Source organism: Calliphora vicina, chromosome 1 (assembly GCF_958450345.1).
Source record: "Calliphora vicina chromosome 1, idCalVici1.1, whole genome shotgun sequence".
NCBI lineage: Eukaryota > Metazoa > Arthropoda > Insecta > Diptera > Calliphoridae > Calliphora > Calliphora vicina.
The window spans coordinates 172,135,120-172,162,483 of NC_088780.1; the positions used below are offsets into that span (position 1 = coordinate 172,135,120).

General features: G+C 29.9%; 1 protein-coding gene across 1 annotated transcript; it reads right to left on the reverse strand.

Annotated features, from left to right (window-relative positions):
* Nucleotides 1–8,940: 8,940 nt before the first annotated feature.
* Nucleotides 8,941–27,193, reverse strand: LOC135948794 (uncharacterized). Its single transcript, XM_065498246.1, has 2 exons — nucleotides 26,274–27,193; nucleotides 8,941–9,791 (listed from the first exon to the last, which is right to left on the reverse strand). Exons 1-2 carry the CDS (start codon nucleotides 26,851–26,853, stop codon nucleotides 9,478–9,480), a joined length of 894 nt encoding a protein of 297 aa, XP_065354318.1. The 5' UTR covers nucleotides 26,854–27,193; the 3' UTR covers nucleotides 8,941–9,477.
* Between the last annotated feature and the right edge of the window lie 171 nt (nucleotides 27,194–27,364).

Below are 27,364 nucleotides of genomic sequence, written 5' to 3' on the forward strand. Positions count from 1 at the left end.
TATCGCACTTGATCAACAAAATTTTTAAATTTTCAGTAGAGGTTAAAAACTGTTTGTGGTTACATTTTAAGAGAATTTAAAAATCCGAATACGTCATAGTAGGCAAATACCATTTAAAACTATATTTACATTGTTTTTCTCTTAAATTGTTTCAATTATTGCGAAAAAAATATATATTTTGAGTTATATCATTTTTCTGAAAAAATGTGAAAATTTTATTAACTCAAAATACAACCAAACTTAAATAAAACAACTTGATTATTTTTAACTTGAATAAAGGCTCAAATGAAAATAATACTTTTTTTATGAAAACATACGATGCATTTCAATTTCAACTTTTGTATTAACTTGTCACTACATTATCACGAAAATGGTCTCAAATGTCGTTTTCGAGATGAAAGAGCAATCGGAATATAATGAAATTTGTACAGTAGATAGATAGATATTGATGTTGTTAGTTGATTTCTTGCAAAAAGTGAAATTTTAAAAATTTTGAGTTAATACCCTCTTGTTGATCAAGTGCGATATGTAATTGCAATATTTTCGAAAAATAACACTCCAAAAGATGACATTATGTCCATGGACATTATGTCATTTTGATAGTGTCATAATGTCCATGTGTAAAGTGTCGTAAAGTCCATGGACACAATGACACTTTTGGAGTTACATAATGTCCATGATATTTAAAAAATAATTTAAGTATTTATGTCTTAATTTAACTTCTATCGAATTTACTGTTGTAAATTTAAAGTAGTAATAAGACGACAGCTGCGATTTTTAGTTATCTGAATTTTGTAGAGTTCAGACGTCACAAATTTAATGTTTAAAAAAGTAAAAGTGTTAAAGTGTTAAAATGAATTTAGGAATAAATTTGACAAAAAAAGAGAGTTCAATAAAAAATTTAAGAACTTTCACTTGAAAAAAATACTTTTTAATAATTTATTTACAAGAAAGGCTTTATTTAGCGAAGCCACCTGCCGCGTTCTATGGAGAAGAAAGTCCCTAAGAGCGGCCGTAGGCCGCCACGCAGAAAAACTTTATTTACAAAGACAAGTTTTTTGCACTCAGTAGCATGGCGAGCAACTATTCGGTATCGCAGAAAAAGGTATTTCTTATTGGCGACCTGCGGCCGCTTTTAGGGGCTTTCTCCTCCATGGAACGCAGCAGGCGGCTTCGCTACATGAAGTTTTCTAATATATGAAAATATAAACTGTTACTAGGATCAAAAATTTTATAAAAATTAGTTTGGACATTATGACACTTTCAAAAGTGTCCATGGACATTATGACACTACCGAAATGACATAATGTCCATGGACATAATGTCACTTTATGGGGTGTCATAATGTCCATGGACATTATGTCAATGGACACTGTGACATGCCACCTGTCATTGCTAGTAGTAGACAATAGGTTATGAAATTTGGACAAAATGCTTCTATGGCGATCCTGCGTGTAATTTTGGAAGCTGTTCACAAGACTTTGTCAGTTATTAAAACAACTTATTTACTATACATTGGTACTATTAACTCGAAATTTGTGTTTTTTGATTTATGACGTTGTTGTACCAAATGAGAGATATGTACATTGGAGTCGAGATAGTGAACTAATTAATGCAAGGCAAGGAACAAATAAATCATTACTGTAGCTCGTTTCTGTATTTCTCGCATCGGAAAACTTCTTTTTTATACCCTTCAGCTTCGTGAGAAGGGTATATATAAGTATATGGGGGATTTCATGTCAAGTGAACCAACTTTTGAAATCGATGTCTTCCGATCGGGATGAAATTTGCACCAAGGTTAGCTCTATTGGATAGTAACTCAGACACAATTTTTCAACAACATCGGTCGAGAACTCTCTGAGTTATAGGGGGTAAAATTTTGACAATTTGGTCAAACAGGGGTTTTTTCTTATCCATGTAACTTATTACCTATTGTTCTTAGCAAAATGTGTTCCAAATATTATAGATAGCTAATTCTTCGATCTTTCGAAAAAAAATATTTAAAAAAAAAAATAAAAAATTTTTAATATTTTTTTTCCGAAATCAAAAACTTTTTTGACTTTTTTTTAAAATACGCTATTTTTTTTTTTTTTTTTTTTTTTCTTAAAATAAAGTTTAGATATTTTCCTTGAACACCTACTTGGTCGCTTAGTGGGATGCGAGTGGGATATCTATCAAAATAAATATTTTGTAACTCAAAACATAAAATTTTTGACTTTTTTTGCAAAATCAAAAACTTTGTTGACTTTTTTTTTTCAAAATGGACCCTTTTTTAATCTTTTTTTTTAGGTCAAACAAAAGCTTAGATATTATCCTTGAAGACCCTTTTGGTCGCTTAGTGGGATGCGAGTGGGATATCTATCAAAATAAATATTTTTTAACTCAAGACTTACAATTTTTGACTTTTTTTTTTTGCAAATACGATTTTTTTTCCAAATGGGCCCTTTTTTTAAAATTTTTTTTGTAGTTAAAAGAAAGCTTAGGTCCATTCCTTTAAGATATTTTTAGTCCCTTAGTGGGATGCGAGTAGGATATCTATCAAAATAAATATTTTGTAACGCAAGACATACAATTTTTTAATTTTTTTTTGCAAAATCAAAATTTTTTTCCAATATGGGCCCTTTTTTAATTTTTTTTTTTTGCTCAAAAGAAAGCCTAGGTCCATTCCTTTAAGATATTTTTAGTCCCTTAGTGGGATGCGAGTGGGATATCTATCAAAATAAATATTTTGTAACGCAAGACATACAATTTTTTAATTTTTTTTTGCAAAATCGAAATTTTTTTCCAGTATGGGACTTTTTTTTAAAAATTTTTTTTGCTCAAAAGAAAGCTTAGGTCTTTTCCTTTAAGACCTATTTTGTCACTTAGGAAGATGTGAGTAGGATATCTATTAAAATAAAAATGTTGTAACTCAAGACATTCAATTATTGACTTATTTTTTGCAAATTCTAATTTTTTTTCAAAATGGGCCCTTTTTTAAAAATTTTTTTTTAGTCAAAAGAAAGCTTAGGTCCATTCCTTTAAGATATTTTAGGTCCCTTAGTGGGATACGAGTGGGATATCTATCAAAATAAATATTTTGTAACTCAAGATATACAATTTTTGATTTTTTGGCAAAATCAAAAACTTTTTTGACTTTTTTTTAAAATGGGCCCTTTTTGTAATTTTTTTTTTGCTATAAAGAAAGCTTAGGCCTATTCCTTTAAGATGGTTTTGATCGCTTAGTGGGATGCGAGTGGGATATATATCAAAATAAATGTTTTGTAACTCAAGACATACAATTTTTGTGTTAAAACATTTATTTTGATAGATATCCCACTCGCATCCCACTAAGGGACTAAAAATATCTTAAAGGAATGGACCTAGGCTTTCTTTTGAGCAAAAAAAAAATTAAAAAAGGGCCCATATTGGAAAAAAATTTTGATTTTGCAAAAAAAAATTAAAAAATTGTATGTCTTGCGTTACAAAATATTAATTTTGATAGATATCCTACTCGCATCCCACTAAGGGACTAAAAATATCTTAAAGGAATGGACCTAAGCTTTCTTTTGACTACAAAAAAAATTTTAAAAAAAGGGCCCATTTGGAAAAAAAATCGTATTTGCAAAAAAAAAAGTCAAAAATTGTAAGTCTTGAGTTAAAAAATATTTATTTTGATAGATATCCCACTCGCATCCCACTAAGCGACCAAAAGGGTCTTCAAGGATAATATCTAAGCTTTTGTTTGACCTAAAAAAAAAGATTAAAAAAGGGTCCATTTTGAAAAAAAAAAAGTCAACAAAGTTTTTGATTTTGCAAAAAAAGTCAAAAATTTTATGTTTTGAGTTACAAAATATTTATTTTGATAGATATCCCACTCGCATCCCACTAAGCGACCAAGTAGGTGTTCAAGGAAAATATCTAAACTTTATTTTAAGAAAAAAAAAAAAATAGCGTATTTTAAAAAAAAGTCAAAAAAGTTTTTGATTTCGGAAAAAAAATATTAAAAATTTTTTATTTTTTTTTTTTAAATATTTTTTTTCGAAAGATCGAAGAAATAGCTATCTATACTATTTGGAACACATTTTGCTAAGAACAATAGGTAATAAGTTACATGGATAAGAAAAAACCCCTGTTTGACCAAATTGTCAAAATTTTACCCCCTATAACTCAGAGAGTTCTCGACCGATGTTGTTGAAAAATTGTGTCTGAGTTACTATCCAATAGAGCTAACCTTGGTGCAAATTTCATCCCGATCGGAAGACATCGATTTCAAAAGTTGGTTCACTTGACATGAAATCCCCCATATATATTCTGGATCCTTATAGATAGCGGAGTCGATTAAGCCATGTCCGTCTGTCTGTCTGTCCGTCTGTCTGTTGAAATCAATTTTCTGAAGGCCCCAGATATCTTCGGGATCCAAATCTTCAACAATTCTGTCAGACATACTTTCGAGAATTTTGCTATTTAAAATCAGCAAAATCCGTCCATAAATAACGGAGATATGAGCAAAAATCCGAGACAACCTCTGAAAATTTCATCAAAAAACACAATGTATTGCATGCTTTGACAAAAAAGCTACAAAACGTATGTTTTTGGATGTGCATGCTTTGCGTATTTTGTTTTTCTTTTGTGTTTTGTTTCTTTTGGTGTTGTTGTTTTTTATACAATTAAACGTATGTTTGGATGTGTGTTGGTTTCATTGGCTTGCGTATTTTGTTTTTGTTTTTTCTTTTGGTGTTTTGTTTCGTTTGGCGTTGGCGTTGTTGTTGTTTTTTGTGTTCTTGATAAATTTAGGATGCTGTACGCTAAAAGTGGGCAATGTACATACATATGTATATACTAATTATAAAAAATAATAATGCATCCACAACAAAGGTGAAGGGTATATAAGATTCGGCATAGCCGAATATAGCACTCTTACTTGTTTTTATTCAAACTCTGTGCTACTTACATTTTCGGCTGATTTGGGTTCCATGTTTTTCTAACACCAATTTTAAATGTGACTTGTTTTGACAGTTCTTGTGAGAAACTTTTCGCAAAATATTGTTACAGAAACACTTTTTCTCACATCCTTCCAATAATTGCTGGAACATCATTTAAATGACAGATAATTCTCCCAAACTCAAGATGCAGAAACACTTGTGCGAGAAAAAACATATTTTGTTTCATTTTACACTGTTTTTGTTGCAATTCAATCGTTTCATGCGGAAAGTTTTTCGATTCGAGAAATACAGAAACGGGCTACTGGTTGCTTGTTTTGTACATGTACTTTTGGCTTTTTGTACTGCTAAATCGCAGATTTTCTTATTCGTCATCACTATCTTCTGCAATCACACTACCACCTAATAGAGGAACCCAACATTTATTTATCATATCTGACGATAACTCCTCCCATGTCAACATAAGAACAGAAGTGACATCTTTTAGGTTTAATTATTTTAAAAACTCGGATACGGTTGGATAATTGGAGTCACATTTGGTGGCATGTATACCACAATACCCCCAGACCTATCCAAACTTGGCCGATTTAACCTATAACTTATGAGGTGGTGGTAAATTTTACACCCTCTCTTAATTTTTTAAAGTTTTATCAACCGATCCACGAAAAAGCTCCATATTTGTATAATCCCATATGTTTCTTAAATACTTACAAAGTGTTTTTACTATCACACGGTAAACAACGTCACACACAGTAAGCACTTTTCTCAAACAACTCAGTTTTGGAACACATTTTCCCCGTTTTAGGAATTTCAGTATTTGAAAATACAAGTCGTAATGTTTTCAACAATATCAAATACTTAAATAAAAGGGCTTTATTTACTCCTCAGAAGTTCCACAAACCATGCCCCCTTTGCCAATTTTTTACGTTTTTTTCATATAAAGCTTATAGCGAAGAGGTTTAGAGATCGCTCAAGTCGAGTTTTTGCCAAAAATCGGGTTTGTCGGACTTTTTTTTAGTTTTCTTCATAACTTTGTCAAAACCCAAGATTTTCTTTACATTTTAAAAGAAGAATGTCCAAGCTTTATTTTTGTGTGCAAAATCTATTAGTTTTTGCAATGAATTGGCTTATTAAGGTGCCCTACATTACAATTTTTCATAATTTTTCAGTAAATTTTGTAAATAACGCTATATAACATTTAAAATTTGTATAAAAACTAGGATCGCCTGGTGATCAAAATTCGACCACTAATAACGAAATTATACAGTTACTTTTGAGTACATATACGCAAAAATATTTTTAACGTTTGTGTACAAATACACGTGAATTTCGATGTGCATAAACATGTTGTTGTTATTTTTCAAGCAAATTTAAAATGCTTTTTACCACTTTTATGAAAAGATTTTTTTAAAAAAAATTTATATTGTGCACATCTAGAGAAAATAACCTTTTAAACCATATATGTTTCATCAATATTGGTGGACAATAACATACTTATAAGTGTACCACAAAAAAAACGTGTGGCCTGTTTATATATAAGATAAAATTAAAAAACCTAACAATGCAGTTTGAAAGACCAATTAATTCTTCATAATTTAGGGACAATTCCGAGTAATTACGTGTCTTTTGATACTTTGGCAGCTTTCTGAAACCCAAAAATACATTGATAACTTAAATTCGTCATACTTACAGTGCCGGACTTAAATATTCACACAGCATACATATTTATCTTTAATCTTCCATATTTTTTAAACGAAGGCCACAACATTCGTACGGGTTTCAAAAAATATTTATTTACGTATAAATTATTGAAATATATGGAAAAACTAAATATAAGTTGGCACATTAACTAATGTTTCGAAGTTTGATTTTAAAGGGACAAAAATATGCACACAGTTTCTAAATTTTAATAGGAAAATAGTTTTTTTAATAGTTTAATATTGACAGTGTTTACTACATTGTTCTTTTCCAATTCAGTGTTTGGCCTTCTCCAAACTGTTACTCCGATTAAAAAATATTATCTGAGAATAGTATTCCGTTCCAGAAATCTTCAGATTTAATTTTGTAAGATTGTTTGTAAGTAGTTTTCAATCGGACGATAGAGTAAGAGTTTGGAGAAGGCCAAACACTGAATTGGAAAAGAACAATGTAGTAAACACTGTCAAACATGGCGGAGGAGGGGTCATGTTGTGGGGTTGTATGGCTGCATCTGGTGTAGGAAACTTAGTTTTCATCGACGGTTCAGTGAACAAAACAGTGTACCTTCATATTTTAAAAGAAAACCTACTACAATGCGCTCTAAAGTTAAAGCTTGGGAACATTTCTATTTTCAACAGTACAATGACCCCAAACACACAGCCCATGACGTCCGAATATGCAAAAAAATACATACATATGTACAGTGAGTGTCACTCAAAATCGTACAACATATTTTTTTTAAATATTATGAAATTATACAGGCAATAATAGGTGATTATATAAAAAATTAAAAGTCATTTTATTAATTGGAACAAAAAATATGTATTTCAACAAAAAAGTTAAGAAAACCTCAATTCGTTAAAAAAATATTGATGAAAATTAAAGAACATCACAAAATTCATATTTCACTTAAATTCGTACAATTATAATTAAAACTTTAAAAATTAAAAAAAATGTTAATATTAAATAATCCTAATACTTTGTAGGGTATCATTTGGTATTTTTTAGTGCCTTTACGATTTTAAATGAAGCGTTGATATTCTGGGCACTGACAGTCTTACCCAAATTTTTTAGTTGTGGATAAGGGCAATTAAAATTATACCCAATTTTCTGATAGGTAATAGCACAATATAAAAATAGCATTTTAAAATATTTCCAAAACATCAACTTTCTAAAACTAATGAATAAAATTTGAATACGACATTCACTGTATGTATATAAAATATTCTTTCTAATATATAAAAATCTCGTATTACAAAAAAATATTCTTTCTAATATATAAAAATCTCGTATTTCAATGTTTGTGTTTGAACTTTTTATGAAATTTTGTATGTATGTCTAATTTTACACAGGGCAAGTTTTCTTGCGCAAGTCTAGATTTTATAGGAGAGGGAGGCAAGAAGAAAGAAGAGGGATACACACTTGCTTGTACTATGGCGTCTATTAGGTTTTGACATACAAAATTGAACACAGACTTGCTGTCTTAGACACACGAGCAAGTTTAAAAGAAAATCCAAGAAACTTGCCCTGTGTAAAAGCAGAATATGTTAGGTAGGTATTCGAATAGGTCGTAATGTATATTTCTAGAAAAATTGTTTCCATTTTTTTTTACCAAAAACTTTGTTTTATTTTTCATCCACAAATACATACATATAACCCCAAAATATTTCTATTCATTTGTTCAAAAACAAACATTTCCACACATTTGCTACCATTTTTCAAACAGTACTTTTTGAACTTTATCTCACTTCAACTCTCAACTATAACAGATAAAAAAAACTACACGTGTTTAATGCCGACAATTTTTAATTTTTTCTGTTTTTATTATTTTATGCAATAATTTAAATAAAACAATTTCTCTTAACAATATATTTTCTATTGTTTGTAAAATCTTTTCTTTAATCAATATTATACAGGGATAATTTTTCGAAAAGTATGCCCAGTGTAGTGTATACATACTTAGAAGGAATATAATAGTGGTAGATTGATGTTAAATTAAAACAAATGTTATTAGTATGCATAAAGAATTACTTTACATTTACATTTTTAAGTGTAAAATTCAAATAAAACATAATTGGGGGATTCAAACGGTCTGCTATTAGGTCGTATTGTCATAATGTCGTAAAATATTTTTTTAGTTTAAACAAATTCTTGTTGTGCTGCAAACAAAAAAGTGTTATTTTATGACAAACCAATAAACACAGTTCAAAAAGTCTTATTAGTTTATAACTTTTTTGTTTGAAACCCAACAAAAAGTTGTTTAAACTAAAAAAATATTTTACGACATTATGACAATACGACCTAATAGCAGACCGTTTGAATCCCCCAAATAAATACTTAGTATTAGTACATAGTTATGATTTAAAATGCATTGAAAAATATACATTAGTAAATAGAAAAACAATATTTTATAATAAAATGTACAATAGTTAAAAGTTAAATAGAAAATGCTACCATTTTACATGTCATAAAAATATAAGCATTAGCTATTTTTCTAATTGAAGTTAATATTTGTTTTAAGAACTCTGAAGATAACTTTAAAAAAACCATTATCGTAATTATTATAATTATAATTTATTAAAAGTAGTTTGTTGTTTGCATATAAATGAGATCATTTGAAAGTTCACTTCAAATGTATAAAATTTGAATTCCTGTAAACTATTAGTAATTTGTTTTTAGTTAAAACAAACAATTGCAATTTTTAGTGAGTAGGGAAAATGTCATTGAAATAACGTCCCAGCGCATATGTTTCCTCTTGTTTTTTTTTTTTCAATAAAATTATTTTATAATTTTATATATCCTCCTACTCAGATTTACGCAAAATATTTTGGAGTCTTAAATAAAAAGGAGTAGATGTTCACGATACATTTTGAGTTGATACCACAAGTTGTAATGAATATGTTGTACAATTGTCGTTGCAGCTAATAGTTGTGCTCTTATTTGCTTCGATTTCATCATGTTCCTGTTTGTTAACTTCGTTACAGGTTCGCAATTCAAATCCATTTTCATTAATATTACATTCTTTCTGTAGAGATTTTTCTGGTTTAGGTAACTGTAATATTTCGAGATTTCGATGAGAGTTTTGACTGTTTTCCAAACATATTATTTTACCATTACAGTCTTTTCCATTTTTCGTCACACATACTTTATTTTTGCGTATGTTAAAGCTTTCTAAAAATAAATAAATTATGATATTAAATTAATTATTTATCTATCAATATTCATATCTATGTATATTAATTTTAAAAAAGTAGTATTTATCTATATATATATAAATGAAATGGTCCATGTATGTAATGTCATCACGTGAGAACGGCTGGAGCGATTTGGCTGATTTTTTTTTATTCGACTTATTCGATATTTAGGAGATGGTTTGTAAAGAAAAAATTCAAAAATTCCGGGTAAAACTCGGAAATTCTTTTTTTTGTGAATCCAGTCAACTGTAATAAAAAGATCCCTAAAGTATGCAGTACAAATTTAGATATTTGCATATAAATAAGAACAGGCTGGTGTGCGTGGGTTGGAGAAACTTGAAGAACTAAAACTAGAAAATGCTACCGGGCGAAGCCGGTAGCATTGTAAATGTATGTAAATTAAAATGTTATTAAAAATTTCCAAAAAAAAGTTAGATGTGGTAAATAATTTTTTGTGTCAACATGCGTTATCTTTTTTGTGAAGTTTTTGTTGTCGTCCATATATTCTTTGGAATAGAACATTGTTTATTCAAGCGTGTCCGTGAAATAATTTATATGTGGGGAAGGGTAATAATGTGTACTATAATTTTTTGGAGTTTGCTTAAAAAGTATTTACTTTTAAAGTGTTTTTTATCTTATGTTGTATTATTAGCCGATATCTAAATAAATCACATTAAAAACTGACAGATGGCATAAATGAAATCAAAATAATTTAATTCTAAAATGCAATATATCTTATCATTTTCCTACATACACATTGAATATTTTGAGAAGAAAATATAAATAATGCAAAATTTTAAAAACAAATTATATGTAAGATTCAGTAGTTGCTTTAAAATCATAATTGTAGCATACCGAATTTTAATAACTCAAGTAATAAACCTGTTTCAATAAGAAAATATTATTATTTTTGTACAAAACTTTGCATACGGTAATTTTACTTAAAAAACGGTATTTTTTAGGGCTGTACGGTAATCGAAATTAAAAAGTTAACATCACTGTACGTAAACAGCACAAACACCCAACAACAACATTCTACAATGTGGAATGAAATGAGAATTACAAATCAAAGACACGCGTTCATAAGTTGTATGTATTTGAGTGCGTTTGGTTTATTTTTTTTTTATTTTTGTTGTTATTTTTTTTTCAACATACAATTGTGCATGAGTAAAGACGTACACAACTGCTCAAAATAATAGATACACCTAATTGGAAAAAATTTAAATGGCGGTAACATTGAAAATTTCCTCGCAAGCGTTAAGAATACATCATATTATTAAAATTTCTATCTGGCAATGTCATGTCAGTCAAAAATCTGGCAACTATTTGCTTTCATGTTGATTTTTAAAAACGAATTTATTTGAATTACAAAAAAATTATTTGCTCATAAAAATAGATACACATCAGTAATTTGTAATTTGTTTATATACAATTTTTTTTTTGTGCAATTTTTTGTTCCTATTTACGTGAAACAGTAAGTATAATTTAAATTTTAGCAACAATTTTATAAAAAATAGGACTCTTTTGAAGAAAATGGGACGAAATCATCATTGTACCGAAGATGAGAAAAAAATTGTTCAAACGATGAGAAATCAAGGAAAATCATTACGGGAAATAGCAAAGAGCATAGGAAGATCTTTACATTTTGTCCAAAATGCTTTATCTAAAAAACAAAAAAGAGAAACTCGCGGTAGACCAAAGAAAACCAGTCCAGAAACAGATAGGCGGATGGTTCTTATGGTTAAAAAAGACCCTTTCATATCATCGAAAGCTATTTCTGCGGAGCTATGTAACGAAATCAGTCCACAAACAGTTCGTCGTCGTCTTTTACAAGCTAAATTGCCGGGAAGAATTGCCAGAAAAGTGCCACTAATGCGCCAAAAAAATATCAAGACAAGATTAGAATTTGCTAAAGAGCACTTACAATGGTCCGGGTGTGAAGGCGAAAAAAAATGGAGAAATATTTTATGGAGCGACGAAACAAAAATAAATTTGTTTGGAAACGACTGCCAAAGAAATGTACGCCGACCAAAAGGAAAAGAATTCCACGTTAAATTTACAAAAAAGACGGTAAAACATGGCGGGGGAAACATAATGGTTTGGGGTTGCTTTTCATGGAATGGTGTTGGTCCGATATTCCGAATAGAAGATACCATGAATGCTAGTGGGTATAGAGACATATTGGAAAACGTAATGCTTCCATATGCATCGGAAAATATGCCATTAATATGGACATTCCAGCAGGACAACGACCCAAAACATAGTTCAAGATTAGTTAAAAACTGGTTCTTGGAGAATAACGTACCTGTTTTAAGCTGGCCCAGCCAATCCCCTGATTTAAACCCAATAGAAATCTTGTGGACTGAATTAAAGATAAGGCTTTCGAAGGAAGTTTTCAAAAATAAAGACGATTTATGGGAGAAAACGCAAAAAATATGGTACGAGATTCCATTGGAGAAGTGTCAGAACTTGATATCCAGTATGCCCAGAAGAGTGGAGAAAGCTTTACAAAACAAAGGTGGATATACTGGATACTAGCTTTACTTTAATAATAAACTAATTTTTTTAAGATAAAATTTATTAGCTTTTGTTTAATAAGAATTTTTAAAAATGTATCTATTATTATGAGCACCAAATTTTTCGAAATTTAAGAAATTTAATTTACTTTATAATATTTATTATTAATTATGAAATATTTTGTTTTTGTTTTTTACTCTCCTTTTAACTATAAATAAAAATCGACTGAATTTTTTTTATAATTTTACAATATACCATTATTTTTTTTCGTTTTTAAAAAAAAAATTTTGGTGTATCTATTATTTTGAGCAGATGTACAGTGGTGGCCAGGAATTTAAGACAAAAATTGTTTGCTAAATTCCACGTGATTGTCAATTATTTTTTCAAATATTTCCACAAATATGTATGCATGAGGACTGTTTTAACACACAAGTGTGTTTTATTCGACTGTGTCAATTCATACATATTCACCACGAACACATAAAATTTTTCTAAAACTTGACCAAAAATTTTTTTTTTAAATAAACATATTTTCTCACATTTATATCATTATATTTTTATTATTATAAAATATTCGGACCAAATTTCGTATTTCTAGTTCCATTAGTTTCGGTCATATCATGTTATTAACAGCGGATGTTCGCTGAGGTGGGTCAACGTATTTCCACATATCTTTGTCCATATATGTTTTACCGATTTGTCCAAACATTTTTCAGAAACTAGAAACATTAATAATAAATTTCATACCCTTAGAGGTCCTTTTATTTTGGTTCTATCGCACTTAAAATTCAGTTGATGAAAAAAATTCAAGTATTTGTCTTAAATTGGTGGCCACCACTGTATATTGCAAGAGAACAATTAAGTGTTTTGTTAAATATACTAGAACTTGAGAAAAAATTGTTTTTTAATATGTAAATAAAACGTTTTAAATGTAAAAACAAGTTGTACACTTTTTTTTGACGCTGACTGTATGTACATTGCCCACTTTCAGCGTACAGCATCCTAAATTTATCAAGAACACAAAAAACAACAACAACGCCAAACGAAACAAAACACCAAAAAAAAAAAGAAAAACAAAATACGCAAGGCAATGAAACCAACACACATCCAAACATACGTTTAATTGTATAAAAAACAACAACAACGCCAAAAGAAACAAAAGAAAAACAAAATACGCAAAGCATATGCATAAGCAAGTAGTCAATGTATCCCTTAAAGACAGTAATTGCCACAAATGTCTTATCACTTGGCTGACTCCATTTTATATATTTTGGACATTTGACACGTGTGTGCACTTTGTAGTGCAGAGAGAAGACAATTGGTTACTTTATGCATCCCAAGTAATCTAGCTGAAGACAATTGTCACTTAAGTGTCTCTAAGTAATCTAGAGTGTAGTCACAAATGTTTTGTGTGTAATTCGTACAAACTGGTTTTGTTACAAATTGTGTTAATATAATTCTCATACAGTTTATTTTTATTTTTGCTTAAGTATACCGATATCCCATGTAAAATAGCATGAACTCAATAGTCACTTTACTGCCTCTTAGTAACCTATGGTGAAGTCACTTCAAACATTTTTTTGTACTGCACTTTATTTTACCCACCAGAAAAGTTGACTACTTTCGATCAGCTATCTGATAGTCACATTGTAATCAAAAGGGTCAATTGACCCCCTGCCTAGGACATGCCCGTGTTAAAATGACTAGTCACGTGGCTATTGAAGTAACTAGCTCCCACCCTAAATGATGGGTAAACTCACTAGTTCGGTACTGTCTCCTAGAACTGCTGGGATGCACATCCAAACATACGATTTGTTGCTTTTTTGTCAAAAAAACCAACACACAACCAAACAAACGTTTAGTTGTATAAAAAACAACAACAACGCCAAAAGAAACAAAACACAAAAAAAAAACAAAATACGCAAAGCATGCACATCCAAACATACGTTTTGTTGCTTTTTTGTCAAAGCATGCAATACAATGTGTTTTTTGATGAAATTTTCAGAGGTTGTCTCGGATTTTTGCTCATATCTCCGTTATTTATGGACGGATTTTGCTGATTTTAAATAGCAAAATTCTCGAAAGTATGTCTGACAGAATTGTTGAAGATTTGAATCCCGGAGATATCTGGGGCCTTCAGAAAATTGATTTCAACAGACAGACGGACATGGCTTAATCGACTCCGCTATCTATAAGGATCCAGAATATATATACTTTATATGGTCTCACGAAGGTGAGAAGGGTATATATAAGTTTCACTATGGCGTCCAAGGTGCCATCGGCAGCACAGCTGATTATAGAAATAGCACGCACAAATGTCAAACTACATATATAAAAAATATCCGACCGTATGTCAAACTCTATATATAAAAAATAAGTGAATTCGCCTGTATTTATTTCAATTCGCCACTGCTGTCACCTTGTTAAATACGCCCAAAGTAAATTAATAAAGTAGCGACAGTACTACAACAAATACAACATTTACAAAAACCACAAGCAATTTTGTTTTTGGTTTAAGGTCTGAGCTGTCAAAGTTGCCTGTTGTTGTTTTTGCTTTTGGGCTTGTTGTATTTTTCGCCACAACAACCACAAGTGAATTGACAGTTCAGACCAAAGTAAAAAAAATAGTCAGCTGTTCTACTGAGTCTACTTTATTAATTTACTTTGAATACGCCTTGATGGCTTCTATCAAGGTATATTAATTATAAGGTAGTGTCCAAGGCGAATCTAATAAGGTGACCTCACGAGAACAGCTGATTACAGAACTAGCACGCGATAATGTCAAACTGCATATATAACAAATATTCGCCGGAACGCCATTATGTCAATATTCGCCGATGACACTACCAAGGCGTATTTAACAAGGTGACAGCAGTGGCAAATTGAAATAAATACAGGCGAATTCACTTATTTTTTATATATAGAGTTTGACATACGGGTGAATATGTTTTATATATGTAGTTTGACATTTGCTTTTTGTTTTTGTGAAAAATTTGTCCAAATGTCAAAATCAGCTGTCATTTATAACAACAAATTGTAAACTAATTTTTTTGTAGTTATTTTCAAGTTTTATCTGAACCAAAAGAAGAAAATTATCAATAAAATCAAGTTTAAATTGGAATTGGTCATTGAACAACTTGTACTTCATATAATTCACATGATGTTGTAAAATTTCGATATTTGGATGTTGTTTTAAGTAGAAAAAAAATACAATATAATTTTTGTATGTACATATGTACTCCCGGCCTTTGGCCGATTTTTATACATTATTGTGCAAAAACAAAAATTTCACAAACTAAAAACTAACGACTATATGCATAAAAAACCTTATTGTAGATTTAAAACACAATTTTGTTAACGAACACTTTAGCTTTAAAAACCATTTATAAAAGTATTGTATTCATAAAAGTTTGATAAAGGTACAATAACTAATGTACTGATTTTTGTCTAAGCTGGCAATGCTTCTCATTTATTTCCCCTTTTTTGACGTTAGTGTTGTTTTCAATTAGGATAAAATATTCGTTAATTTTCTTTTTTTCATTAATTGTTTTTAGTAATAATAAATTTTTGAAGATAACAACTAATTTTTAGATAAAAAAATGTATATCTGATTCTAGTAAATTTATATTAAGCTAAAATGTATTGATGTACAAACTTTTTTATATAGTTCATTTCAATTATTATTTAAAGTATTCGAATGACGAATATTCTGTGATAAAATAACATCACTGTTTTATAATTTGTTTTATTAATTTATTTTTATTGACATTTTGTTAAATTTTAACAAAATTTAATGAATTTCTATGTGGAAACACATAGTTTTAATTCCGGAGTGGGTATATTAGATTCTGTGGACCTTCTTCCACAATGTTTACACATTTTATTACTATATAGCGTTGCAGGTTAAAAGTAAATGACAAAAATGCCAATCAAACTCACTTGTGAACCTCATACAGTGCCGAACTTAAGTATTGGCACAGGATGCTCATTGTACTTTAAGGTCTATTTAGAGGCAGTATTGTAGAGATTTTTAATAAAAAAAAATATTTCAGATACAGTCTATCTGTTGAATTTCCTATAAAATATTACCTACTTCATTCCAACAATTTAATACCACTATTTATGAATAACAAAACAACATAAAAAATACTTCATTTCAATGAACAAAATTATGGGCACACTTCATTAAAAGCTAAAAAAACATTTGATTTAGGAAGCAACATTGCAAAATTTAGTATATAGTTGCAAGTGATTTTTGCTTTATAACTGCCTCGAGTAGCTTAGGCATGAATCCACCAACTTGTTTGTGATATCTGACCCAATACTTTGCCATTCTTCAACTAATTCCTTTTTCACTCGCTTATCTAGCTCTTCCCCCAGATGCTCTATTGGGTTGAGATCCGGAGATTGTGGAGGGTGTGGTAGGGCATGCGAAATATTGTATGAAAGCCACATACGTACAGTATAGGCCGAATTTTTGGGGTCATTGTCATTTTGAAAAGTGAAAGAAAATGGTAAAATTAACTTTTCGGCACTTTTTCTGAGGTGTATTCATATACAGTACGGGCTCGATTTGCGCAACCGAAAGGAAATCGAGGTTGTTGCGATATTAGAAATGTTGCAATAAGCAACCACTATATATGCTATTATTTTTTATTCTTTTTTTAACAAAAACATGCAACTTAATTAACAAAAAGTAATTAATTCATATATTAAACAAAACAAAGTACAAATAAATCGTGTAAATAAATCTTTTAATAAAAAATAACTGAATAAACAGCCAACATTTTTTATGAGAGCAGTGTCGTCGTGAAAGTATTTTTTAGGTGCCTATGATTTGGCAAATAGTTTTGAATTACGCTTCTGATTAAAAAACAACCAGAATAAATAGAGAAGAGAATAACTTCTGAATAATATTACATATGAAAAAAAATAAAGTTGCACTTATCGTGTCTGTTTTTTGAAAAAAGTTGCAGTTATAAAGACTCTAATGTTAAAAAATAGGCTGTTGCGCTAATCGGTCAGTTGCAATAATAGGTAGTTGCACAAATCGAGCCCGTACTGTATTTCACTTTGTCCATTATTTCGTCAATGAACACCAGCTCTCCTACCCCTGCAGCGGACATACAACCCCACACAATTACCTCTCCAGCACCATGTTTTACTGTTGAAGCAATATTTTGTTTTTCCAGCTCTTTATTGGGTTTTCTCCATACCATTTGACGCCCATCAGAGCGAAAATTATTAATTTTGCTTTCATCAGAGAGTAGCACTAGGTGCTAAAAATCATGTGGCTTACGTAAATTTCTAAACGGCATATTCTAAACGCTTCTTTTGGCTCACAGATGAAATAAATGGTTTACGTCTAGCAATACGACAACTATAGTTTGTCTTCTGGAGCATTCTTCTGGCTATTGCTGCGTGAACTTCTTTCCCAAACTCTTCTTTAATCTCTGCAGCAACCTCTGTTAAAGATATTTTTGGACATAACATGACCTTTTTGATTATATGGCTGCATTTACGCTCACTTTAGTATCTAGGACGACCTGTATGTTTAGCACTTTCAATTGTTGATGCTCCCTTAAAACGTTGCGCGATAATCCGAATTGTAAAACGGCTCCTTTCCATAATCTCTACAATCTCAGCATACGATTTTCCTTGATTGTGCAAGTGAAAAATGATTTTGCGCTCAGATTCTGTTGTTTCCATTTTTTTGTTAGCTATTTTCAGCAAAATTAATAATTATTGTGCAAATTTTTTACAAATTGACATTAACAGTTTTAGAAACGAAAACTGTTAAATAAAAGAAGATAAAATGGCATTTTCTATGAACAAAAAGTGGATAGATTGATAAAATTTGAAGAATCTGGTTAAGTGTGCCAATAGTTTTGTTCGACGGAATTGGGGAATTTTTCGTCTTTTTATTATTAGTAAATAATATTGCAAAATTGTTGAAATAAAGTTGGTGGTATTTTGTAGGAAATTCATCAATCTATCTGATAAATATATTTTTTTATTAAAAATGTCAACAATATGGCCTTTAAATCGATCTTAAAGTACAATGAGCATCCTGTGCCAATACTTAAGTTTGGCACTGTATAGTTCACTGCCGGAGGAATATCAAACAAAATCATATACTATTAAAATGGAACTTAATCGCCAGCGGAGTGGAAATTGTGTTTAGAAATTGCAATAGTATCCTCTTTTTGTAAGATAAAAAGCAAAAAGAATTCCTTAAAGTAGGTTTAAAGTAGGGTCGAACCTACTATAAAATTTTTACATTTAACAATTGTTTATCAAAGGTATTTTAAGCTATTAATCGTTTATGAATACAACTTTATGAAAATTTTCCTATAATTGGTTTATAAACCTTTTGTAAATGTTTATGCATATGGCTGTACAATTATAATTTAATGACAGTTAACAATTGTAAACAAATGAGGAATTTTGACAGTTGAACGAATTCGGCGAATTCAAGAATAAAAGTCAGCTGTTCTCGTGAGGTCACCTTATTAGATTCGCCAAATCTAAAACAATCCAAAATGGAATATTCTTTATCATGCTTTTGATTTCTCCAACATATACAATCAGCGAGAGAGTTTTTTTCCAAGAAAAGTTTTATTAAATCTGAAGAAAAAAATCGTTTAAATTATATTCTTTTTATAAAAGATTATTTCAGAAGATCTCTTGCTGCAACAACGTAATAATTAAAAAAAAGTCGTTTCCAAAAAATGTCTTTGAATATTTTATGACATTTTACTATTTCTTATATAAATTTTCAACAAATCATGCGATTTCAGAAATATAAATAGTAGATGTTAATATCTTTGTAATCTTTATTTAACCCAAATTTTTACTTATGAAATATACGAGAAAACATGAATTTTAATTTTGATGTTTACAACAAAAAAAAAACACACACAAAACTCTCACAAAAAAATAATTGACTTTTTTGAAAACTATATGAAAGATTATAGATCAGCGCATATTTTGTATTACTCAGTTCATAAAACACGGATTTTGAGTTATGACGTTGTTGCAGCAAATACAAAATAATTACAAAACTGATCTCAAATACCTTATTTGCTGTTTTTTATGTTTTTGTACACAAAATTCGTTGTTGTATTTTCAATTTAAAATGAAAATAGAAATTATTCGGTTAATCGAATAATTTTAAATTAACCGATTATTAACCGAATAAATCTAAACCTCGATTAATTATTTGCTCGATTAACCGATTAAACCAGAGACCCGATTAATTGAATACCCTAGTTGTAACCGAGTGGTTACAATCCAACGAGGTACGTGTTTTGAAGTGGCCTGCCCAATCGCCAGATCTCAATCCCACAGATCTCAATCCCATGTAGATCGTAAAATAAGGACCCAAAATTACAACAGGAAGAAAGATTTATCGGGGGCGGTTATAAGGGAATGGCAAAAAGGAGAACATTGACTCTTTAATTGGTTCAATGCATCGTCGATGTGTAGCAGGTATAAAAAATACCCAATAAAATATTGAGTTATGCAAAGTTTAGACCATATTTGTTAAAATAATACCTAAGTTTCCATTGTTTTGTCAATGCCATAATAAAGAATAAAGAAAAGTTTCCATTGTTTTGTCAACCACTGTATGTAGCCATTTGGCCAATAACTAATTATATTACAAGTATTCTTATTATCTATGAGAACATCCATTACAACTGCCATTGTAAAAGATTATTATTATTAATTATTTTATAAATAATTTTTTTTTATATTTTTTATGTAAACAATTTTTAAGTAGAAATTTGTAACATGTCCAATAGGCTATGTGTGAATATAAATTCGTATTTAACTAGCACAGACAAAAACCACATTTTTTAACATTGCTCATTTTACAGTCAACAGAGCACTGTTAATCACTTAACAGTCTTGATAATTGAATTATAATACAAAAATACGTCTGAAATAGGTATCAGAAATAATTTCAGAAACAATTTCAGAAATATAAAAAATTAAAAAAAATATTTCAGATGTTTTTTTTTATAATAATATTAAAAAAAAACATTTTGTAAAAAGTCACTTTTATGATGAAGTTTAGGCGACGAATTTGGAAAAATATGGAGTTGCACACGTAACCCACTATATACGAAGGGTAGTCCAATGGGTCCTAAATGCGACTGCATAAGTCGAATTTCTGAAATAATTTTGGAATTTGAGAAAAACAGTTTTTAAAAAAAGTATATTTTGAAAAAAGTCACTTTTATGATGAAGTTCAGGCGACGAATTTGGAAAAATATGGAGTTGCACACGTAACCCACTATATACGAATGGTAGTCCAATGGGTCCTAAATGCGACTGCATAAGTCGAATTTCTGAAATAATTTTGGAATTTGAGAAAAACAGTTTTTAAAAAAAGTCACTTTTATGATGAACTTCAGGCGACGAATTTGGAAAAATATGGAGTTGCACACGTAACCCACTATATACGAATGGTAGTCCAATGGGTCCTAAATGCGACTGCATAAGTCGAATTTCTGAAATAATTTTGGAATTCGAGAAAAACAGTTTTTAAAAAAAGTCTATTTTGAAAAAAGTCACTTTTATGATGAACTTCAGGCGACGAATTTGGAAAAATATGGAGTTGCACACGTAACCCACTATATACGAATGGTAGTCCAATGGGTCCTAAATGCGACTGCATAAGTCGAATTTCTGAAATAATTTTGGAATTTGAGAAAAACAGTTTTTAAAAAAAGTATATTTTGAAAAAAGTCACTTTTATGATGAAGTTCAGGCGACGAATTTGGAAAAATATGGAGTTGCACACGTAACCCACTATATACGAATGGTAGTCCAATGGGTCCTAAATGCGAATGCATAAGTCGAATTTCTGAAATAATTTCGGAATTTGAGAAAAACAGTTTTTAAAAAAACTCTATTTTGAAAAAAGTCACTTTTATGATGAACTTCAGGCGACGAATTTGGAAAAATATGGAGTTGCACACGTAACCCACTATATACGAATGGTAGTCCAATGGGTCCTAAATGCGACTGCATAAGTCGAATTTCTGAAATAATTTTGGAATTTGAGAAAAACTGTTTTTAAAAAAAGTCTATTTTGAAAAAAGTCACTTTTATGATAAACTTCAGGCGACGAATTTGGAAAAATATGGAGTTGCACACGTAACCCACTATATACGAATGGTAGTCCAATGGGTCCTAAATGCTACTGCATAAGTCGAATTTCTGAAATAATTTTGGAATTTGAGAAAAACAGTTTTTAAAAAAAGTCTATTTTGAAAAAAGTCACTTTTATGATGAAGTTCAGGCGACGAATTTGGAAAAATATGGAGTTGCACACGTAACCCACTATATACGAATGGTAGTCCAATGGGTCCTAAATGCGACTGCATAAGTCGAATTTCTGAAATAATTTTGGAATTTGAGAAAAACTGTTTTTAAAAAAAGTCTATTTTGAAAAAAGTCACTTTTATGATGAAGTTCAGGCGACGAATTTGAAAAAATATGGAGTTGCACACGACTTTTTTCAAAATAGACTTTTTTTAAAAACAGTTTTTCTCAAATTCCAAAATTATTTCAGAAATTCGACTTATGCAGTCGCATTTAGGACCCATTGGACTACCATTCGTATATAGTGGGTTACGTGTGCAACTCCATATTTTTCCAAATTCGTCGCCTGAACTTCATCATAAAAGTGACTTTTTTCAAAATAGACTTTTTTTAAAAACTGTTTTTCTCAAATTCCAAAATTATTTCAGAAATTCGACTTATGCAGTCGCCTTTAGGACCCATTGGACTACCATTCGTATATAGTGGGTTACGTGTGCAACTCCATATTTTTCCAAATTCGTCGCCTGAACTTCATCATTAAAGTGACTTTTTTCAAAATAGACTTTTTTTAAAAACAGTTTTTCTCAAATTCCAAAATTATTTCAGAAATTCGACTTATGCAGTCGCATTTAGGACCCATTGGACTACCATTCGTATATTGTGGGTTACGTGTGCAACTCCATATTTTTCCAAATTCGTCGCCTGAACTTCATCATAAAAGTGACTTTTTTCAAAATAGACTTTTTTTAAAAACTGTTTTTCTCAAATTCCAAAATTATTTCAGAAATTCGACTTATGCAGTCGCATTTAGGACCCATTGGACTACCATTCGTATATAGTGGGTTACGTGTGCAACTCCATATTTTTCCAAATTCGTCGCCTGAAGTTCATCATAAAAGTGACTTTTTTTAAAAACTGTTTTTCTCAAATTCCAAAATTATTTCAGAAATTCGACTTATGCAGTCGCATTTAGGACCCATTGGACTACCATTCGTATATAGTGGGTTACGTGTGCAACTCCATATTTTTCCAAATTCGTCGCCTGAACTTCATCATAAAAGTGACTTTTTTCAAAATAGACTTTTTTTAAAAACTGTTTTTCTCAAATTCCAAAATTATTTCAGAAATTCGACTTATGCAGTCGCATTTAGGACCCATTGGACTACCCTTCGTATATAGTGGGTTACGTGTGCAACTCCATATTTTTCCAAATTCGTCGCCTAAACTTCATCATAAAAGTGACTTTTTACAAAATGTTTTTTTTTAATATTATAAAAAAAACATCTGAAATATTTTTTTTAATTTTTTATATTTCTGAAATTGTTTCTGAAATTATTTCTGATACCTATTTCAGACGTATTTTTGTATTATAATTCAATTATCAAGACTGTTAAGTGATTAACAGTGCTCTGTTGACTGTAAAATGAGCAATGTTAAAAAATGTGGTTTTTGTCTGTGCTAGTTAAATACGAATTTATCTTCACACACATCAATAGGCTGTAGAAAATAAATAAATAAAAAAAAAAATAGAAGATAAATGGGGAGAATTTTCAAAACGTAAAATAAAAGTTCCTCATCAAAATTCAAGTAAAATTATTAGTCTCACTTTCTTTTAGGAGTAAAAACACTAAATAAACTTATCAGGCCTGTTCTGAAATCCACGTGATTTTAAAAAAGAAAACATTGTTCAAAAAAACTGTTATCAATAAACTTAAAAATAAATTAATTTCGATTTTAAATACATAGTTAGGCCGTTTAACTTATCAAAATTTTAAACATAATTAAGCTTAATCAATGTTTAAATATTTTTTTTGTATGAAAAGAATATATTTAAACATTGATTATGCCTAAACTATTTTTAAAATTTTGATAAGTTACCAGACCTTAGTTAAATTTTATAAATTAATTATATTTTTCGTCAAATTAATTATATTTGTTACTCTGGCAAGCTACTTTGTATTGTCCAACAACTAAATCAGAAATAGAAAATATCAAAAATGAACTAACTTTTTACAGCAGCACTGATTATAAGTACTTAACGGTATACTTTGTTCTTAACTACATAAGTTGTTGCTTCTATGTTATAATTGCTTTTGTTCTAAAATAATACAATTTTGTTTTATTCATTTATTTTGAACAACATAGCCTATTGGCCATAACCGGTTATAAATTTCTACTTAAAATTGTACTTTTTTTCTTAATTGTACTTATTGCCATGGATGCAACTCCATGTACTGTTTTTGATGATTTCATATCTGACATTAAATAAACAATAAATAAATATTAACCTACCAACACCTAATGTGAAAGTAACTTGAGTTTTTTGGAATACTTTGTGGCGGCATAAAATACATGCTATTTAATAATGTGATGCAAATAATGAATAACAAATAATAAATCAAAACAGAAGATTTTAAAAATTGCCCCTAAAAGCTAATTGAAAAATATATGCATACATATGTATATAAAATAATAGATCAAAACAAACGAAAAAGGTGTCGCAAAGAATTGCAAAACACATGACAAAAGAAAATCCCAAATAAAACTACATATATATTGCTAATCAGAACACTAACAAAAATCTCTGTCAAAACACTAACACATAAGTGATAATGTTTATTTTTTAGGCGCGTTTTTCCATTTTCGATTCTTACTTATTTCGTTATGCAAAAACAAATCTTTCAATGTATTTTTTCGTCATTAGCGGTGATAAATGAAAAAATAAAAACAATTGAAGATTTTTTTGGCGCCTTTTTCGGAAAAATAACTTAGTACCTATAGAAATAAAAATATTTGAAATTTGAAACATAGTTTTTATAAATACGTATATCTAATTTTGGAATGCTAAACTAAAATATGGCTTGTATAATTCCCGTATATTTCTATTTATAATCAACTAAAATATATTAGCGGTGATTAAACTAAAAAAATTAGAATTTTGCAACTCATTTTATAATCTTGCAAACATCCTTAAACATTAAAATAACAAATGATAGGTATATTAAGAGCTTAACTTCCATAAATTTTTTCTCTATTTTAAATGTTGGACTATGACAGATATATTGATGCATCAATAATGTATGTAAATTATTTGGGGCCTTCAGGACAAGACGGAATACAGTACGGGCTCGATTTGCGCAACTGAAAGGAAATCGAGGTTGTTGCGATATTCGAAATGTTGCAATAAGCAACCTATTATTTTTTATTCTTTTTTTAACAAAAACATGCAATTTAATTAACAAAAAGTAATTAATTCATTTATTAAACAAAACAAAGTAAAAATAATGGTGTAAATAAATATAATATGTACTCGAATAAATAAAAAAATATTTTAATAAAAAATAACTGTGAATAAACAGCCAAAACTCTATGAGAGCAGTGTCGTCGTGAAAGTATTTTTTAGGTGCCTATGATTTGACAAATAGTTTTGAATTACGCTTCCGATTAAAAAACAAGCAGAATAAATAGAGAAGAGAATAGAATAACTTCTGAATAATATTACATATGAAAAAATAAATAAAGTTGCATTTATCGCGTCTGTTTTTTTGAAAAAGTTGCAGTTATAAAGACTGTAATGTTAAAAAATAGGCTGTTGCGCTAATCGGTCAGTTGCAATAATAGGTAGTTGCACAAATCGAGCCCGTACTGTATATGTATGTATATTTGTGGAATGACGAATAATATTAACAATATGACACTTTAAGCATGTAGACAAAGTCTCCAAAATCGAAATTAAATCCTATAATAACAAAAACAAAATACATGTAAATGTGGTGCTACAGGGCACCTACAATGTGTTAAAATCTTCAAGAATATCGGTTTGCATCAGATTATGCCGTATAACGATTTTTTGTCCGTATATAAGTTCGGTTTCGGGATGAGAACCCCGTTTTCGGCCTGATTCTATTCGTTCGTTGGCTTTTATGTCATAGTTTTATAACTTAATTCTTCCATTTATTTATCGTAAATCGGAACAAATCTAGATCTCCGTAACAGTTTATATTTTCATAATTTGTTTTTCTGTTAACATTCACATATTCTGTATTGTCGGTCTTCGGCCGGGTGAAGGGAATTTTAACTCTGGGGTGTATCTGAAGTACTGTCATATAAATTCAAAAAGGAATTTTTGGTTCACAATATTAATAAAATGTACCATATTATATATCATATTAAAGGTATTGTGAAGCACTATTCAATGATACCCATAACGATCAGTTTGTTTTCCAAATATATGAGAAATGTACTATTATATGTATTGACTTTATATAACTCTTAAACTAAGAGAGAGCTGGCATAAATATTAACGTTTTTGTGCTTCTAATTATGAGAGCTATCAACACCAAAAAAATTATAAAAATGCAAGCTGTTTCGCTGATCTTGATTTATACCCAAAAGTAATTATATATATTTTTTTATTTTGAAAAATGGGCGAGGTTTTTGTTTCAAAAAAAAAACGGAAACAAGAGCTTTCGCAAATATGGCATATTGATATGACCAACATTTGGTTACAGCGCTGCCCTAATGGACATATGTATATGAAAAGCAATGTTCGGTCTATAAAAGCAGCACGTAGTATACCTCAAGTAAAATGATATATTGATTTACGTACCTTTTAGAAGGGATTGTCTAGTGTAGGGCTTCTGGCGCTCAGCTGCTGGCAATAGGGAAAGTGAGTATTCGCAACATCTACGAGTAACCTTGGAACCACTTTTTGTCTCGTTGGGAATTGTCTCATTTGGTGGATTCATATCTAAAGATGTTCGATTAAGTCCATGCTCTTCAATTTGCAAACGTTGTTCGTGTTGCCTCAACTCTAGTTCAATCAAAGTGGGAATTTGGGTGAGAGGCTTTGCGGGGTTGTTTGTGGTTTGGTTGGTATAATTTTTATCTGTAGGTTGCTGTTGTCGTTCTTTTTCATTTGTTGGTTTTGAATTAATTGTATCAAAGTTGTATCTTTGTAAAACATATGAACGTTGTCGTTCAGCTTCTTGCTGGTAGAGATTTTTCATTTCTAGTGGGTCGGGTGCTCCAAATAAATTGCGACTAATACCCTTTATTTTGGCGGCTGGAGGATGTATAGAGTTCACAAGGCTGTTCGAAGTATTTGCTGCGGCAAGGCTAGTAGATGATCGTGGTAAACCCATCAACGGCGCACGACATGGGAAAAATTCGACACTACTAGCTGTCATTTTTTGTTAGATATTGGTAATTAGTTTAATTTTATTTGTCACTTTTTTTTTATTTATATCACCTTTATATTCAACATTCGTTTACTTGATGTCATTACTTTGTGTATTTATTTGATCTCTTTTAAGACACAACAATTGTGATCTAACAATATTTTCAAGTTTGTAAATTTAAAAAAAGATAAAGAATAGATTTTTTATTATTTATTTTCGTTTTACGCGTCTTTTATTATCGCTCCAACATTAATACACACATTCTTGTTTCAAGTCAATTTGCGAATAGCTATATTAATTTTCAGCATATACTGTACTTTTCGTGATTTTTCATTTTGTTTTTTTGTGTATACTTGTATTAGGGGCATTATTAACAGGATGGTGTTAGTATCACAACAACAGGAATATTGTTATTGAAAACATTGCTGTCAAATTATACTGCTGTTTCTATTACTTTTGGGTACATTATTTAATTACCAACAAAAAACACAAGTAAATTTGACAGTTGTATTCAACAACA